The sequence below is a fragment of the Eleginops maclovinus genome, chromosome 23 (genome assembly GCF_036324505.1).
Source record: "Eleginops maclovinus isolate JMC-PN-2008 ecotype Puerto Natales chromosome 23, JC_Emac_rtc_rv5, whole genome shotgun sequence".
NCBI lineage: Eukaryota > Metazoa > Chordata > Actinopteri > Perciformes > Eleginopidae > Eleginops > Eleginops maclovinus.
Genome location: NC_086371.1, coordinates 8,712,039 through 8,729,796, shown reverse-complemented (window position 1 = coordinate 8,729,796; position 17,758 = coordinate 8,712,039). Strand labels below are relative to the sequence as shown.

At 39.4% G+C, this 17,758-nt stretch overlaps 1 protein-coding gene across 1 annotated transcript in view; it reads left to right on the top strand.

Annotated features, from left to right (window-relative positions):
• Positions 1-17,514, top strand: part of glra4a (glycine receptor, alpha 4a) — a 38,728-nt gene extending 21,214 nt beyond the window's left edge. Inside the window, exons 2-10 of the mRNA XM_063875765.1 lie at positions 1,327-1,457; positions 2,929-2,996; positions 4,315-4,538; positions 5,947-6,029; positions 9,564-9,701; positions 9,947-10,161; positions 11,982-12,131; positions 14,074-14,184; positions 16,568-17,514. Coding sequence (XP_063731835.1) covers positions 1,327-1,457; positions 2,929-2,996; positions 4,315-4,538; positions 5,947-6,029; positions 9,564-9,701; positions 9,947-10,161; positions 11,982-12,131; positions 14,074-14,184; positions 16,568-16,867 — 1,420 coding nt within the window. The 3' untranslated portion in view covers positions 16,868-17,514. The remainder of the gene's footprint in view (positions 1-1,326; positions 1,458-2,928; positions 2,997-4,314; positions 4,539-5,946; positions 6,030-9,563; positions 9,702-9,946; positions 10,162-11,981; positions 12,132-14,073; positions 14,185-16,567) is intronic.
• Positions 17,515-17,758: the final 244 nt, after the last annotated feature.

Below are 17,758 nucleotides of genomic sequence, written 5' to 3'. Positions count from 1 at the left end.
GTGTACCTGTTTGAGTTTGTTACTGTGTGAGTGGAAGAGAGAGAAGGGCATTAAAGGAGTGCCAATATCCTGTAAAACTACAGAGTGGACTTTGGCTGTGAGCAGTGCAGTGGAGTCAGGGGACCGATGAGAGTTGAGCTTTATAATGTTAGAAAGGACCAGCTATGTGCTCTGCCCCTCTGGGAAAATCAACAAAGTGCTTTTGTTGTTTTTTGGCCATACAGTAGGTATGCCTTCAGGGATGGTAACTATTGGTATGTATGGCAATGGAATGTGATTTGTATAGTATGTAAATGCTTGTCATAGTAAGATGGTTGATGTCAGCTGTGCAGCAGGCTCAACATCCCTATACATGTTGAAATTGTAAAAAATAAGAAATGTGTAAACACCAGATACTGAATAAGAAGTAGTTACGAATCAGTAAAATGTTTCTCTAAAGAGTTAAATAAAAGCTGCTTCACGTCCCAAAAAACCTCCATAGAGTCCTTGATCCTGTAGCCCCTGACAATGTGGTTTATATGACTTTAAATACATCTAAGAGGCCGTAAAATGTGGTGGATCAGTGGCTACACACTCATAAGAACACAGGGCACCAGCAAAGCTGTGCCTCGGAGGGGACTGAACCAGCCATCTGTACTGCTGTGTTTCAGATCATGATAGATCGTGAACTGTTAACAATTGTATCAAAAGCATGGGGTGCAATCAGCTGTGCTACAGCAGGGGCCAGTGAGAAATCACATTCATTATAAACCTTATCCAGCATTTTTCTCGTTTCCCCTGTCTTTTTTTCAAGATTTTTCTGTCTCACCTGCTCTTCACTGTGGCCTGTTGATTATTCCTTGCAGTGGCTGCCTGAGCCTCACTGGAGCTTGTATCAGCTCCTTCCGCTCCCCGGCGTGACATTCATAGCATTACAATTGAGTCATCAATCTGTCAGGCCTTACTCCAGCTAAGCCACGAGCCGTGGGAAGCACAGGAGACGGACAAGTTTACCTCTGTTTCTATTTTGCTTCTCTGTAGTTATGGCTTAACAACCAATAAGTGTCAGACATGATGTGAAATAGGTAATATTTTAGTTGCCAGCCGAGGCAAGCCATCCATCGTCATTTTTCACACTCATTTCCTCACCCACCGCTGGGTGTTTTTTGCTGATGACTGACTTGGTTATAGCTGTTGGCTCCTCACTCTGTTGGATTCTCATTATTTTTTTACCACCACCCCCACTGGTACCTCTCATATATATGCACAAACCTCCACTGTTTCTCAAGTCTTCTCCCTTTTCTTTGTCTTCCCACTTTTCCCACTCTCTCTCCCTCCCTGGGTTAGACTGAGCTCCTGTAAGGAGGAGATAAAGCCCCCCAGCAGGGCAGGACCACAGCTGTCGCCTTCTGACTTCCTGGACAAGCTCATGGGGAGAACATCAGGATATGATGCCCGCATCAGACCCAACTTCAAAGGTAGAGAATATGCCCTCACAGCAGCTCTGAAGAAAATCCAATCCAAAGCAGCACAAGCACTAGAAAAAAAAACACCAGTGGATCTGGGCTGCAAAATCTCAACATCTGACCATTCTCCAGTGTATGTGCTGTATACTTTTTTGCAAGAAAGGTTTATATTTTTCTAAGATTTCGAGATTTCCAGGAGAGAAATATTGCATCAGCTTGTCCACATTTTCAACATGTTTGGAGAAGTTTTCAACCTAACGGCTGGCCGTCACCACAAACTGTTAATTACATACTTTGTTGTTTTGAAGTTGGCTTAATTAAGAGACATATTATATTATACTATGCAGCACAAGCACACTGCAACCCTGTCTCCCCAATTATGTTCTGAAGGAAATATAATTGCTGTTTGGAGCATGTTTACTGGTAGTGTTTTTTATACCAGTAAAGGAATTGCTACTTTTTTGTAGAAGCTCAAATGTTAGGGGATTTAAAAGGCTGACACTGAGATAAAATCAACACAACTGCAGGGTGCCTTCCTTCAAAGATTAAAAAACCAAAAGGGAGACATTTTTATATTAAACATTTCAGATTTGTGATGGTGACTTTTGCTTTGTAGAATCATTAATGAGCTTAGATTGCTAATTAGCTGTAGCTGTCCACATTAAACAGGATGCAAACAATGATTAAAAATACAAATTGACAGTTGAAAAGAAGCCTGATGGATAACAATATCCTCTGAAGTTTACTGAATCTCTATTGATTAGTATCAGGTCTTTGCTTTGAGTTTAGATTTGGCCGAGTTACGACTCAGGAGCAGTATGATTTTTGACAATTTAAAGTGTGAAAAGCAATTGTGCGCCAAGGATAACAAAGTATCTTCATTGCCTCCATGAGCTGTCACAGCTGCTGCTGCTCTAACTGCTGACTGTGTTGATGAGCAGGCAAAACCAATGAGCCAAACTCGAAAATGTTACTTCCCTTTGTCTCAGAGCACCAGCATGCACCTGTCCCTTCTACCTCACACAGCATATTATACTAACATCTCTTCTTCCGTGTCCTACTGGGAAGGAGGACCTCTCAGTAAGAAAATCAGTGTTCTGCCAATAAAAGCATCTTAGTTGGTGAAAGTTCCTGGTGTTGGTAGAATGTGGTGTTGCAAGTGAGTAGCATAATCATTGTATTTCAATAGCGTAATGCCAGTGCTGTAAATTGTTGATTTTACCAGAATGCGGAAAGATGGATCTTTACAACCTCAATGGTAATTAACCTTCAAAAAGTGCTTGAGAAAACACTACTAGTGCCTTTAATGAACGGACTCTTCAGCAGCAACACTTTCAGCCACTATGACTGCTTAGGATGAAAATGAACAATGAAACTGATGTCAATGGTAAAAAGCCAAAAGGAGATAAAAAGATAATTTTATAACCTTATGAATCCCCTCTGATGGAAAACATAAACTGAGTCTTGTTCTTTGTTTCCCCAGGCCCGGCTGTGAATGTCACCTGTAATATTTTCATCAACAGCTTTGGGTCCATCACAGAAACTACAATGGTAAGAAAAATGTTGGACAGACAAATGTGTTTTCTTCTTAAACATGAGATGGTATTTTGGTTTATAGTTTTAAAATTGTATTTAGCACCTACTCCTACTTCTACCTACTTCTTTCCAACTTCTTTGCTTAACCACCCAGTGCTGAAGTCATTCCCTCATACCTGTGTTTCCTGGAGCATAACAGTGCAACCTTCAGAGACCAATGGGTCACTGACATGCAGATAATGAACTGTCCACTCTGCAATTAAAATGAAAAATTGATAAAATGGAGGAAAAGGGGTATGGGAGAGAGGACGAGGGGTTCAGGGGGGAAAAGGCTGTCCTCGAGTGTGCGTTTACAGTGTTATAGCTGCTGGGTCAGCACAATACAGCAGATAACTGTTTAAGGGCGTCTGAGGGAGGCCCAGAGGGTCAGACCTCCAGCCAGGACAACCCACAGAACGACAACTCTAATGATGTCAATTCACGCGCTGGTGAAGCATGCTTTTCATTCTGAGCAATGAAGGGAACGAGCAAGAGAGAAAACGATGTGCAAAGCCCAAAGATGAGTTCTGAATTAATTGCAGAGATTAGAATTCTAATTTAATTACTCATGTATGCTGGCTGCAGGCAGGGCTGATTGTGTTCTGCAGTCGTCCCTCGCATTGCTTGCGTTTCCAACCCCCAGCTCACCAGCAGCACATGGATTCAATGCTCAAACAAACAGTACACCATTATTCAATGGGTTACGAATATGTTCATACAAGGGCATTTCAAAGAGAGTACTGCCTTTCTTATTCTGAACCACTGAGGGTTAAACTAAAGACGAATCATCGGCCATAACACTAGTGCTTACACCAGTCACCCTCATTGGGAGATATGTAAACATGCATTTTAAAATACACCCTTGCTGTATTAGAAAATAAAATAAATGTTTTCAAAAAACAAAAAACGTTTCGGCCGTTTCAAATCTTCCTACAATAACTTTTTGTTGTGAACAACGCACCGTACATCATGGTGCTGCAACGCCACAGTGCATTTCTTTACTGTATGGGATATCTTTGCACATGAAACTGAGAAAAAATACATTTAGTATATGTTGACTTAAAAGTGCTGTTCAATCCAAGGTGGATTTTCAAAGTTCTATCACAGTTTCATCTTTGAGTGTAGAGCTTCAGTCATCTTAAATGTATTATCAGACAGAAAGGACTCCAATCTTGACCAGTAACAGAACATTCACAGAACTTCTGAAATCACTTCTTTAAAGTTACAGAAAGATCCACTTCTAAGCTGTCCGTTTGTACTGCAACCCTCACTGATGGTATACGTTCTTCCACAGGACTACAGGCTCAATGTATTTCTAAGGCAAAATTGGAACGACCCTCGCCTGGCGTACAGCGAATACCCAGACGACTCCCTTGATCTGGATCCATCCATGTTGGACTCTATCTGGAAACCTGATTTATTCTTTGCAAACGAGAAAGGAGCCAATTTCCACGAGGTCACCACTGATAACAAGCTGCTACGGATTTTCCAAGATGGCAGCGTTCTGTACAGCATTAGGTAACTAAAGATAAGATGTAGCTGCTGTGTGAAGTGTCAAAAACAGCATATCAATCATTCATCCATTTAAACAACTGCTTTGGTATAAAACAGATGGTTATACTCAGATGGTCTTCAGGGAAAATTGTCAATTCATTTACAAACAATTAACATTTGTGTAAATATGAAAACCAGTTTTAAAGTATTGCCATTAAATATGTCTGGACTTTAATTCATATGACCAAAATAAAACTAGTGACTCATTTAGGAATAAAATCGGTTATATGTTATTATAAAAAGGGCTCAATTTGGGATCATTTCTGTCAAATAAAGTGAGGAAACTAGTGTAAATCCCACTCATACACGACCTGATGACCAGAATTATTTCAACAATTGAATTGCCAATCACAGAAGCCGCACTGCACCTTCCACAGGTCGACAAAATACTGAAAGGGTGAAAGCATGGATAAAAGAGATGTAAATGTGAAGTGGCAAGTGTGCGACCTCGAAGTCTGTTTGTTAAATGAAGGGTTTTTTTCACAACTGGCTTATAAAAACCATGGGAGGAAATGACACCTTTGTAGTCACTGCTTGTGTCACAATAATTCCAATATTGCAACTTTCCAATTCATAGTGGAAATATCACCAAACCAACAGGTGGACATAAACATGGGCAAACATTTAAGCCTCCCTAGTATTTGTACTTTTCAAAGTGAAATCAAGTGTTACATATTGTTTTAGGTCTAGACTGGTAATTTTGTTGATACGATCAGTAATTTAACATGATTAATGTTCATTGTTTAATTACTATTTCTTTTTAATTAGTCATTAAAAAAAACAAGTTGATTTACTGCCTGCTCTAGATTTGGTTACTAACTATGTTTTGTAATTATGGATCAAATATCTTTGTGTGGATTAAATCCATGACAATGAATCCAGTGTTGGGAGAATCAATCACTTGGGTATTTGTAGTTGGTTCTTGAGCTGGTGAAGGATATTGTGTCATCATAACACAGTAGCAAATGGGTGCCTTTGTGTATACTGCTCGCAGCTCTTGTCTTGCCTCTGGGCGATGCATTACAGCAGGTAATTACACAGTTTTCCCCCCGAACAGACTCCTAAATAGCTCTTTCTCTCTGTTCTCTGTGGATTTTTTGAAGGCTTAATGCATCAGCACCACAACAAATAAATGTAGGGATGCCTACACCAATTACTTTTCCATTACTTTGGTGCTGCTTGTAATCGAATGGTAGAGTAACTCAATATGTTTCCCATTCTACTCTTTTGAATTATACACAAACGCATTACTCCTGAAATGTAAGAAAAACAGCCTGGCACTGATTTACTGTTAATCCACCATTTCCTTTTCCTGCCTTTTGACATCCCTTATTGCTCATCTTTCTCTCCCAATCTGTTTTTTCTATCTCAGACTGACTCTTACCCTGTCCTGCCCTATGGACTTGAAGAATTTCCCAATGGACATTCAGACCTGTACAATGCAGCTTGAAAGCTGTGAGTCTTCTTTATTTCCTCTTCCTCTTGTCTTATATACCTTTTTGTATTTCCCCTACTTCCTGCTTTATACCTTTGCCTGGCTATCTTGCTATATGTCAAGAGAGGGGAATTGTATCATCATGTGAAGGTTCCCTATGTTATCTGATTGCATCTCATTTGTTCTCCAAAACCAAAAATTCAATATGAATAGTTAATCGATTACATTTTGCAGGTTTATCTGCAGGAATCTAAGATGCAAAGATGTCTGGCTAACTAGTTTATTTCCTACATAACACAGCATGACTTCTAACGCCAAGGTGTATTTCATACTACTTTATATTGTGAAATGAGCACATCATTTGTTTTGCGTTACCCCACTATGTAGAATCAATGGGTGCTTATCTGTCAGAGTGTGGGTTATTGTTGGTATTCTACAGCAAACACATTGAAACTTTGAGGCAGCAAGAGATGGACTGTGTTTGAAATTGCATGTTAACTTACTGCACAATCAAACTCAATCAGTATGTTCTGCATACTACCTACTAAATTAACAAAGATGTTGAGTCTCTGCATCACATGACTGCATTGATCACGGCAGTCCAAGCAACTGTTGAAATTGTTTACACGAAATGTAAATCAACAGCACTTCTTCAACTAAATGTATTCATTCCTTCATTTTATTGCAAATTAGGTAATCAAATATATACAGTATATATTTAATAACATACACTATATGTGAACTCACTAACTTTAATGTTTACTGTACCTTAAAAACATCTGGACATTTTTCACGTACACAAAATTCACATACTATATGCAGCCGGAACGCTCTTAAATGGTAATCTCTGGAATGAAAACCCCAAAATATTTCATCAACACACTTTGCAAACTGCATGCAATGTTTGACAGGCGCTCCAAAAAATATGAAAAAAAGAAAGTCAACTGTTTACCATGCTTGTTCATATTTAGAGCACATTTATTAAAACTGCGCTGTTGAAGAAATGTACAAAAAGGTATTTGAAACCTTATACAATGTCATTACAGTGATAAAATGTGGGGGAAGAATAATATTCTCCGCTTTCAGTCTTCCCTTGCCTTTAGCAGAGATAGCATCTGCCCTCATGAAACCAATTTCCAGGATATAAATAATAAAACTTCAATTTTGTGTCCCTTTTATTATATGTGACCCAGCCGCTGTGACTAGAGGTGACCTAAATTCCAGTCATAGGGACAAAAGAACTTGTAGCAAAAAGGAGGAAACAGAACGAGCACTCGTACCGTGAAGTCACTGCACCTTTTCAGAAGCATCTCTCACAAATAAATAAGTCAAGCTGAATACTGGTATCTCTACCTACATCCTTATCTGATTCAACGGGAAACAAGAGTTATTGGTTTGTATAGAACTAGTTACCCCCTCTTTGTGCTCCAGGCAGCATGATTTATTTCTGCAAATTAACACAGGGACAAACTGATAAAAAAATCCAATAAAGGTAGCGCACAACTTACGTCAGCCAGCATAAAAACAAAAATATAAATACATTTCACCCTTTAGGAAAGTAAGGGAGACAACTTGTGACAAAATGTGTGCTGAAGCGGCCATGTGTGAGTGCTGTAGAGGCTGTGTGTGTGCATGTGTTTGGTGTATCACATCACACTGCCATTAAAGGAGGCGTAATCATTCCTGATTAAAGGCTTGGTGAGGACACTTGGCCTTGTGTTGACAAGCCCCAGTACACCACCCAAGGGTGTGATCACCTTGGCTAGAGCTCAGTGTTAAGACGACATTACAGGTTTTACTGGCATTACTGGAGCTGTGGAAACATGAGGAAGCAAAAGAGAGACGGGTGATTGAAAAAAAAGAAAAAGGGAGAGTTATCTTTGGGGTTTAAGAGAGCCAAGGCCAATCTTCTTTTCTGGCCTTTGATGCCACGGGCTTATAAAGATAGAATAAGGCAGAATGGTATTGTTGAGTCTATTTATACGACACATCAAAGGCTTATATGCAGCTTTTACCACTTCGCTTTGCCCTGAGCCATTAGCGTCCAATAACCATACATCCACTTTGTAAGTTACACCATAAGTAAAAAGCAACCCTTACTATGTGAAGCACAACCATGACTGCATTAAGGAAGTGGCTTTCATTAGGTGAACAGCTTTTTAACATGAAAAGAAAAATGGCATGATACCAACAGTCATTAGTCTACCCTGCTGAGATATTCCAGACATTATACCTCATGAATTTCATTGTGTTGAACCTAAAATGCCAATTAAATTTGACGCCTCTTAGCTATAGTTGGAGGCCAACAAAATAGCTTTTCATTTTCTTAGAAAAGCATTGTTATTTCTTCTGTTTATTGTGCCGGATGTGTGAATGATGGCGAACCTGTGATATGTGTGGTTGTTTCCCAGGCATGTTGGCAGGATGGAGTATACAATCTTGAATAATTGATGTCTTGGTTCTTCAGGCCTAAGGGTCCCAGTGGACATCGGTATTATTCAGATGTACAAGAAATGCTGCATTGTTGTGGCATGCATTTTTAATATACTGTAATAAGGTAGCTGTGAGAAAGGAGGAGTGCAACCCTCGAAAAGAGCAACAGTGTGTGGAAGCAAAATAATTATCGCCTTATCCTGGGTGGTTTACTAAACTGTGTATTCAACTTGCAAAAATAAAAACCATAAATACCGTTATCTTTCCTGTTTGAACATCACCGTTTTTACGTGCACTAATCAGCTCAGTATACATCTCCCACTGTCACAAGCAGATATGCTCCTCATGTCCCCTTTACTCTCTAACCTTCAAGCAACCACAACAACATGACTGGATCTGTGGTGGGTGACCTTTACTGTGACAAACGTGACGGCAGAGGATAGCTGGTAGCTGGACAGATGGGCAAAAGCGACATTATGTCACCACAATCTTCAAAAGTTCATTCTCTCTTTCTCTCTGGGTGTCATTAGCGGATGGCAAGGTTGTGCTAGTTGTTGTGTGGGGAAAATGTGATTATGTATAGAAAGAATAGGATGAGGCGCAAGAATATTTACCAGCTGATGCAGTGGTGCACATGGTACTGTGTAATACCATAGACATATACAGGCAATAAAACATCAGTTGTTTTCTCCTACTTACAATACATCCATAGGAAATGTGAATATTATTCACAGTGTCAAATTGCATTTCCTGTTGATTGTCAGCAAACAAATATACAGCTTTATTTAATGTGTTGTAAAGCCTTTGCTGAGATATCATCAATATATATATGAATTATTAAAAAAACAATATACTATACTATATATAAATATATAAGAGTGTGTCCAGACAAAATAATGAAGAGCATCTTATACTCTCCTCTTCGATGTAATGTTGAAAAATGTATCAACAAGCTATGCCAGTATGGGTCTTCAATCATGTGCGATATCCATGGAAATAAGAACAAAAGGAGAATTCCTACTATGTTAAATGTAGTCTGAGCTTTAGTGAAAGAATAAGGACATTTCTTACTATTTTCATTTAAATAACTTCCCATTATCTCCTCTGTTCTCTCTTCACAGTTGGTTACACCATGAATGACTTGATCTTTGAGTGGCTGTCTGAAAACCCCGTTCAGGTGGCTGATGATCTTACACTCCCCCAGTTTGTGCTAAAAGAGGAGAAGGATTTGGGCTACTGCACTAAGTACTACAACACAGGTACATAATACACTCCATAAACAGTGTTGAGAAACTAGGAGCCCTAAGCTGAAAACAAAATTGAAATGAAGTGCTAGAGCTTATGTTTAATTCAGAGGAATATAAAAGAAGTTAGGAATGCAATAGAGATTGATCAACTAACTGATTAAACCCATGACTTGCTGTAGGGTTAGATAAAAAAAAAGGGACACATTGCAAGAAACTTGTCTTTAAACAGTTGAATGGACTATGTTGCGCATCTGCAGGTAAATTCACCTGCATTGAGGTGAAGTTCCACCTGGAGCGTCAAATGGGCTACTACTTGATCCAGATGTACATCCCCTCTCTCCTCATCGTCATCCTCTCATGGGTGTCTTTCTGGATAAACATGGACGCTGCGCCCGCTAGAGTGGGCCTGGGAATCACCACCGTACTGACCATGACCACGCAGAGCTCCGGTTCAAGGGCCTCTCTGCCCAAGGTGAGTCTGAAGATGGTTTATCAAGATATATGTTTTTACTTATAGAAAAGGTGACATTGCTTTTGGATAGTTCACAAAGCGAACTGGACAGGAACAACCAAGAGATGATGGGTATGAATTAGCATTGAGGATGTGAAAATAGTTTTGTCTTAATTAATGACAGTTTTGAAAGCTTATGTTCTAATATTCAAGGCATTTCCTGCTCAATGCAAGTCTTTAAAAAATGATTAGATCACAGCAAAACACGTAGTAAAAGTAAGTTTGTCTGAGAAGAAATGGGCATTTATATAATTCTTTAAAGCTCAATGAAAAAGGTCAGTAACCAAAAAAAGATAACTGGTTATTGCTTGCGTTTCAATCACAAATATAGCACTGACATATCCCCCCCAAAAAAGAGATTGATGATTTAGAAATGACGTTGTCTTTTGCATCTGATAATTCCTGACAAGCCCAATCCAAATCCTCCATGAAACAAGTGACAGACAGACAATGGATTACTGAGGATTGCGGATGGTAAACTGGTAAAGCTACACGAGTTTGGTTAATTAGGCATTTGGAGGGAGCTTTGGAGAAAGATCATCTGCAATGAGAGTGTGTTAAGTCATGAAATGCTGACTGTGCATGATGAGGCAATTGCTAATTTTGGACAAGGCAAGAGATTTATGAGGGAGCAGATAAACAAGTGCCAGGTGGGCTGAGGACGCTGGCATGTGAAAGACGTGAAGGACTCACAGATCCCCGGGGAGAAGGTCAGGTGAAAGACAGGCTATATTAGATCAGCAGGGAGGTGAACGCTTCCTGATTTCCTGATTGGCTAAAAATGAATCTCAACAATAGATCACCTTGACGATAGAGGACCAGCCAACAGTTTAACTTGCATTCAACATCAGAGCAAAAGGCATGTTAGACTGCTGGTATCCAGAGTAGTAGCACTTCCTTCTTGTCTTCATTAACAGCAGTGTTAGAAAGGTTTCTTTTGACATATTATAGGTTAAAGATTTAAAGCTTTCCTGTTTAAATGTATGAAATGTAACTATTTGAATAATTTCACATAAATCAATGCAATGTTTTCCATTTGATTACTTTTCAAGCAACATTTAAAACTGGACAATTAGGTCCTGAACATTTAAGTTGTATGCCAAACTTTAGCTCGAGGAGTAGTGTCTACCAAAACTGCCTAAAATATGAAAACATAAAGTGATTTTTAAGGGCAACAATGGAAGAAAGGCATTAATTTAAATATAAAAATACACAATTATAGTTAAATAAGAAACTGTAAATTGAAGTTAATTGGCATGTTACAATATTCTCCATTATTTTGTTAAAATGTGGTCATATTTTCTTGAGTTGTACCCAAAGCGAAGACATCTGTACACTGAACAAACATATAATATATATCTTGTGAGAGTTCAGATATGACACTTAAATTCAGTGGAAGTATTGATTCCAGAGTTTAAACCCCACTGATCTGTCATGAGGGGTTTTCCCTCTCCACTTTCACATGTAACAGAGACTACTGCTGCTCAATTGAGTGAAGTTTCCACACAATATGTGCTCAGTGGGCGTTGCTGATTTGCTGTGGCATATCAACTCTCATGAGCGGCAGGGGCTCCCCTCAAGTCTCGAATCGTGACCTGTCTCATGGCTATATGTCAACTGCCCGCATCCCACTGACTCATTAGAGATATAGACCCTCCCAAAGATGTATGTCATTACGAGCCTAAGCTGAGGAATGGGTAGATTGTGAAGATCCTATGGTTTATCCGTTATAGACTCATTGATTGGCTGTTGATGACTCTGTGACCTTGTGTGTTTCCCAGGTGTCCTATGTGAAGGCCATTGATATTTGGATGGCGGTGTGCCTCCTGTTTGTGTTTGCTGCCCTGCTGGAGTATGCAGCAGTTAACTTTGTGTCAAGGCAACACAAGGAGTTCATCAGGCTGAGGAAAAAGCAGCGGCAGCAAAGAATAGTAAGTGTATATCACACAAACAAGCTTAAGCATGCTCAAGCACACGCAGTGGCAGATTCTATAAAAGACAGCATGAGGAGCACTAACACACAAACACAGACGAATGCATGCTTACACAAAGTGATGGACAGTAAGTGCATTTACCCAAGTATTGTACTTTCGGTTTGTAATGTTGACTGTTTAACTTTCAGTTACATCCAATATTTCTACAATGTTTAACTCCTTTTACTTTCTTACGACATCCAACTCTGCCTACACACACACTTAAACACACACTGTGGCAGATTCTATAAAAGTAAGCTTGAGGAGCACGTATGCACACAAACAGACACACACAGACAAACACTCCCTGTCAGCCTCTAAAACATCGACTTGTGCCTCTTGTTATTGTGGGATGCAGTATATTAAGGAACTGACAACATCAACACGCTACAGCTGGCTGTCATATTTCATGAGGGAGATTGGCTAATTTCTGTTCGGCTCGTTTCCATAGTGAGCACTGACCTGAGAAAAGTCTTGGTGATCCTTTCTCTTTCTCTCCGTCACTACATTTAGAAAGCATCCGCTTATCACATCAACCGCGTGGTAAACACTCATCCTGCAACACTAAAATATTTCAGACCTGTTTTCAGTCAGACACTCTTCCCCTGCTTTTGTATAATACTATCTGTTTCCATGGGTTTATATGAAAAGAAAGCAACCTAATAAGGCATGCATTAAAGCACTTCACCTTGTACTGTATTGTTTTTTAATATCTACCTGCCCAGGGACCACAGGCGCAAATAGGCTGTATAGCTTATTGGTTTTGGTTGTTTATGGTCCCTGTTAGCTCAATATGTTAATTAAACTAATTTAAGAATAATATTTTGGTTGCCTTGTTGAAGGGAGGTTATCACTGTTCTATAAACCACAACAGAAATCTCACTAGAAACATTTCTGTGTCCCTTTAGACATCTTTTTTTTTTAAATCTCTGAATCATTTGTCAACCAAACATAATATGTTTCCTCGATTGGATTCATATCTTGACAATCATCAAAGCAAACAGCTTGTAAGTTGACAAATATAAGCACTTAGCAGGATATGAGAGACCTTGTTTGACACAGACATGTTTGTCTCAAGAGGAATAGAAGAGACAACTTGAAAATCCCATTAAACAGCTCACTGGCTGGGCAGCTCCCCAGACTCATGGCAAAGTTCCCTGTAGACGAGGCAGAAGAGTCCAGCAGACTTACCGGGCACTCTGCCCTCATGCATCGATGCGGGACAGAGAAAAGGACTCTCTGTAGGGGAAAATACTTCCCCGGTCAACATCAGATGGACAATTACTTCATCCCAGGGGTTTGAGGTCACAAACTATTCATTTGAGGGGTATTGACACACGAGCCGATGTGCTGTAATAGAGGGAGTTTTGGAATCTGATGGAGTGTACAAATCCCAGACTGACCTGGTTTAATCAATGCTCTTTCAGCTTTGTGTTTGGCATCTCTGGTGCGCTCTAAGCCAAAATATCCAGCCTTTGAAATAAAAAATCTGAAAAAGAGCTTCAATTTATAGTCTTTACAGAAATAACTTGAACTGTCTCCTTGAGGATTCTTTATTTGTCTTCAAAGCCAGTTCCCCAAATGAACAGCTGCAGATAATGTCCTGTATTATCACACTCACAGCCCCTCTTTAATTAAAAGCTGAGAATGCCTGCTTCAGTTTGTTATTCGAATGTTTGCATCTTTAATTATTTTGTTTTTGGCATGGCGCAGGTAGGTTTTTCCAATTAAATGAAGCAAGGGGAATTCTTGTTCCCATCAAAGTGTGAAGGCCCATGTCCAAAGCTAATTTTAAATTCAAAGATTTATCTTACAGGAGAAAACTCTCGTTTCAAAACTAATGGGGAAATAAGGAGCAATAACCCTTGCTTTAATTTGTCTACCTTGCTTTCCAATGGAGATGTTTGCCGGTCAGCATGGGAGTTTTGAGTCGTTGCGGAAAGTGAATGACATCCAAGGTGACGACTCAACCTACAGGAACCTGAATCAGCACTGCAGCGCCTGTGCCAGGGTAAAAAATGAAACCCCATGTCAACCCAAGACCTTTGAACCCAATATTATTTCATGCCCCCAGTCTTCCAAATTGATTGTGTCATTCAACTTCCCCCTCAGACCTAAATAAATCCTGAAATGTTCTCCCACATCTAAACCCACTTTGTGCTGATCTCATCTCTAAGCACTCAATTTTTAACCTTCTGCCCCTTAATGCAAACCCTACTAACTTCTTTCCCTAAATTCCTTTCCAATGTGTAACCTGTTTTCCACTCAAATATAAAATCATGCATTTCTTCCTCTTGTTCCATGTCAAACTTTTAATATGCTTGTGTTCAGGACAATCCCCAAGAATGTTGGCTTTTATTACTTTTTTTTAAATCATTGACTTGTCTTAAAAAAAGGAAGTTCACCAAGAATAACATTTGGGAAATATATTTCCCCACCTTCTGGCAGCATTAAGATAAAATACATTAATACACTCTACTTAGCTGAGCTTAAAGGCTAAAAACAGAGGTAACAGATAGCCAGGTTCTCTCTAAAAGACTATAACAATTACTTGTAATGTTTAATTAAGTGTTTGCATTATTTATAAATTGATAGAAAAAACCTTGACTTGTCCCTGATCACTCTCTGTAAACAGCCACATCCACAGTAACTAAATACTTTGTGCTCTGTGGAGAATAATCAGTCTCAACTGATCTTATGCCAACAAATCACAAAGTGTGTAGCTGCTGCTGGGAGCACAGACTATGAGCACCTATTATCTTTAGAGAAACGCACCATTAGACTTTAGCACATGATGTACTGCATCGTTTAGAAAGGAGTAGGAGGGATAATCAAGCTTTGCCATAAGAGCTACAACTCTCTTCCCCCCCTTTTGTATGGTGCTATTTGTCAGTGGGGCAACTGATTGTTTTAAACTCTGAAATTACTCAGTCATTCAACTAGAAGAAGGAGGAGTTCACAGGATAGGAAGTAAACAACTTAGTCTTGAGAGAAACAGTAAAGGTGCGGGGCAAAGGGCAGTTGGCAAGGATCAGAAGTCTGGGAAGTTTTTAAAGGACAAAATGAATACTTTGTGTAGAACCAGACAGGTGGAGACACGTGTGAAATACATAAGTAGCATTGGACTTTTGACAGGTGCTGGTAGTGTCTCACTGCCAAGTCTGTCCGGCACCGAGATGTGAAGTTCAGCCGAGAACCAGAGAACCGCCGGGGTCAGTGAGAGAGACACCAAAAAGGGAGGACACAGGGATCAGAGTTTTTGGGGCACTTCACACTGACTACTAATAATCCAATTTAGATCCCACATCTTCACTTTCCCCTGCTAAAGTGAATCTCTCAAAGTGTCAGAAGGCTGTCAGAGTTAAGCTGCATGTCTATTAATATTCTCTCTTCAAAAAAAGAAAGAAATGCCCTGCCATTCATCAAAGCTTAATGCCAAGTGCAAGTTTTTTTTGGAGGGGTTGAGGTCATGACTTTTTATTAATAGGCATTTTGAAAGGCCTATCATTCTGCAACTTTGAAAGGAGCCTGAAAGGAGAGATGGGGGTGAATTTTCTGATTAACTCCCGTAATAATAATTTTCTTTCTTCCTTCTAATGATTATGCCCTCCGATGCCCCTCTCTGTGTCACATAAACTTCGAAAAGCGTCTGTTGAGAAGAGAGTTCATTCAAGATAGTGTCAGTTTGTGCCTCTCGCGTATAAACATTATGTCCTTGAACGACACACATATTTCACAACTCTCCAAACCACTTGTTGCATAAGAAACCTTTTTGTTTGACCCAATTTTTAAATTGTGCCTATATTTACATAGACTTACTTGCTTAATGCATATATGAGCCTTACACTTTAAAGTCTTTATCTGTTTTTATTCTTGCAAAGAATTTACTTCCAGCTATTTTCACTGGCGCCATGCATAATGGCAGCCCACTGCTCCTAACACTAGGATGGGTCAAGTGTGCTTCTATTTTTGTGCGATGTACAAAATGGAATATTTTTATCCAGATTGTTAGAAAAGTTTTGGAGGATTTGTTTAATAACTTTTTGTGCTGTGGGACGACCATGTGTCAAACATTTCCAAGATTTTCTTTTTCAGAGAAAACAAAGGCTTACAATGAAATCACTTTTATGCTAACACATGAGAGTCACAATCTGGGGTCAACAATGAAATATGATCTACTATATTTAAGATTATTTCTCCCTGAAGTGAATATTTTCTTGCTACGGTTTTTTTTGTTGCGGATATTCTCAATCTGTTGAACTCTGCTGCCCTTTTGTGCTGCTCATCACAAAAACATTTAGGCATCAGTCACTGAGAGGAAGTGTGAAAAGCTGTAAGCTAATTTTAGTTCACAGTGAGAGGCCAATCTGTTTTCCCTATGCTTGACTCCACAGGAGGAGGAACTGGTGCGGGACAGCCGTGGTTTTTACTTCCGGGGTTATGGACTGGGTCACTGCCTGCAGAACAAGGATGGCAATGCTGTGGAGACTGTGTTCAGCCCCCCACCGCCTCCCCCTCCCCCTCCGGTTACCTGCTACGACGGCGAGGTACTTCACAAGCGTTTTGTGGACCGGGCCAAGCGCATTGACACCATATCCAGAGCCGTGTTTCCCTTGAGCTTCCTCATATTCAACATCTTCTACTGGATCACCTTTAAAGTGCTGCGACACGAGGACATACATGCAAATTTGTAGAACGCTCTCTGCAAACCCCAGTTGTTACATTTTTTTTTTTCTGAACCAAAACTGCCTGTCAGATCTACATTACAATGAGGAAATGTGTAAAGAGGCATCCCTGCTTCTTAAAACCATTGCTAAAAAAAAAACTTTATGCTCAGGTGTGTTTTCAGGATCTCAGAAGGAGAGTGATTAAGCAGAAAGATAAGGTTAAGCTGCGTGGATTCAGACTGGTGTCGTTTGTGATTGCCCTCACATTTCTGTCTTTGTTTGATTCATCTGCATTACAACAGAGACAAAACACTGCTGGTACCTGTGGGTTCATCACCTTTGTATGAGATGATGAGACTTGATGTCGATCCTGGCTGAATGAGATATACTGACTTGAATTTTGCAATGCGCATCTCTGAATGTTTTTGAAAATTTGAAAAAGATAAAAAAAGGGATTTTTTACACCTTTAGAATATCTTATGGGTACAAATTGGTGCGGGGGGAGGAATGGGTCTTTGATATTTATTAGTATTCAATAAGTGGTGATAATACTATTAAGATGATATATATATATATACAGTGTATAAAGTGTATATTAACAAAAGCTGTTCATTAAACTACACAAAGCACAAATATGTATTTCTTTTTGTCTAAATTTAAATAAATTGTTATTCTGCCAGGAAACAGAAATGATGTGTTTCTCTTTAAGCTGAAGATTCGAATTATTACTCTGAAAACGGATGCATGGGTTGTGGAATACAGTCACAGAATAACTGCATCACATACAATTACTTTTCTATTTCAGTCCTTTAATAGACTACATCAGCTTCAAATCCCAAGAGGTAAGGAAAAACCTTTAACCCAAAGTGGAAATCAAACAGTACAATAAAGCAAATTGTATATTTTGCATATAAGCAA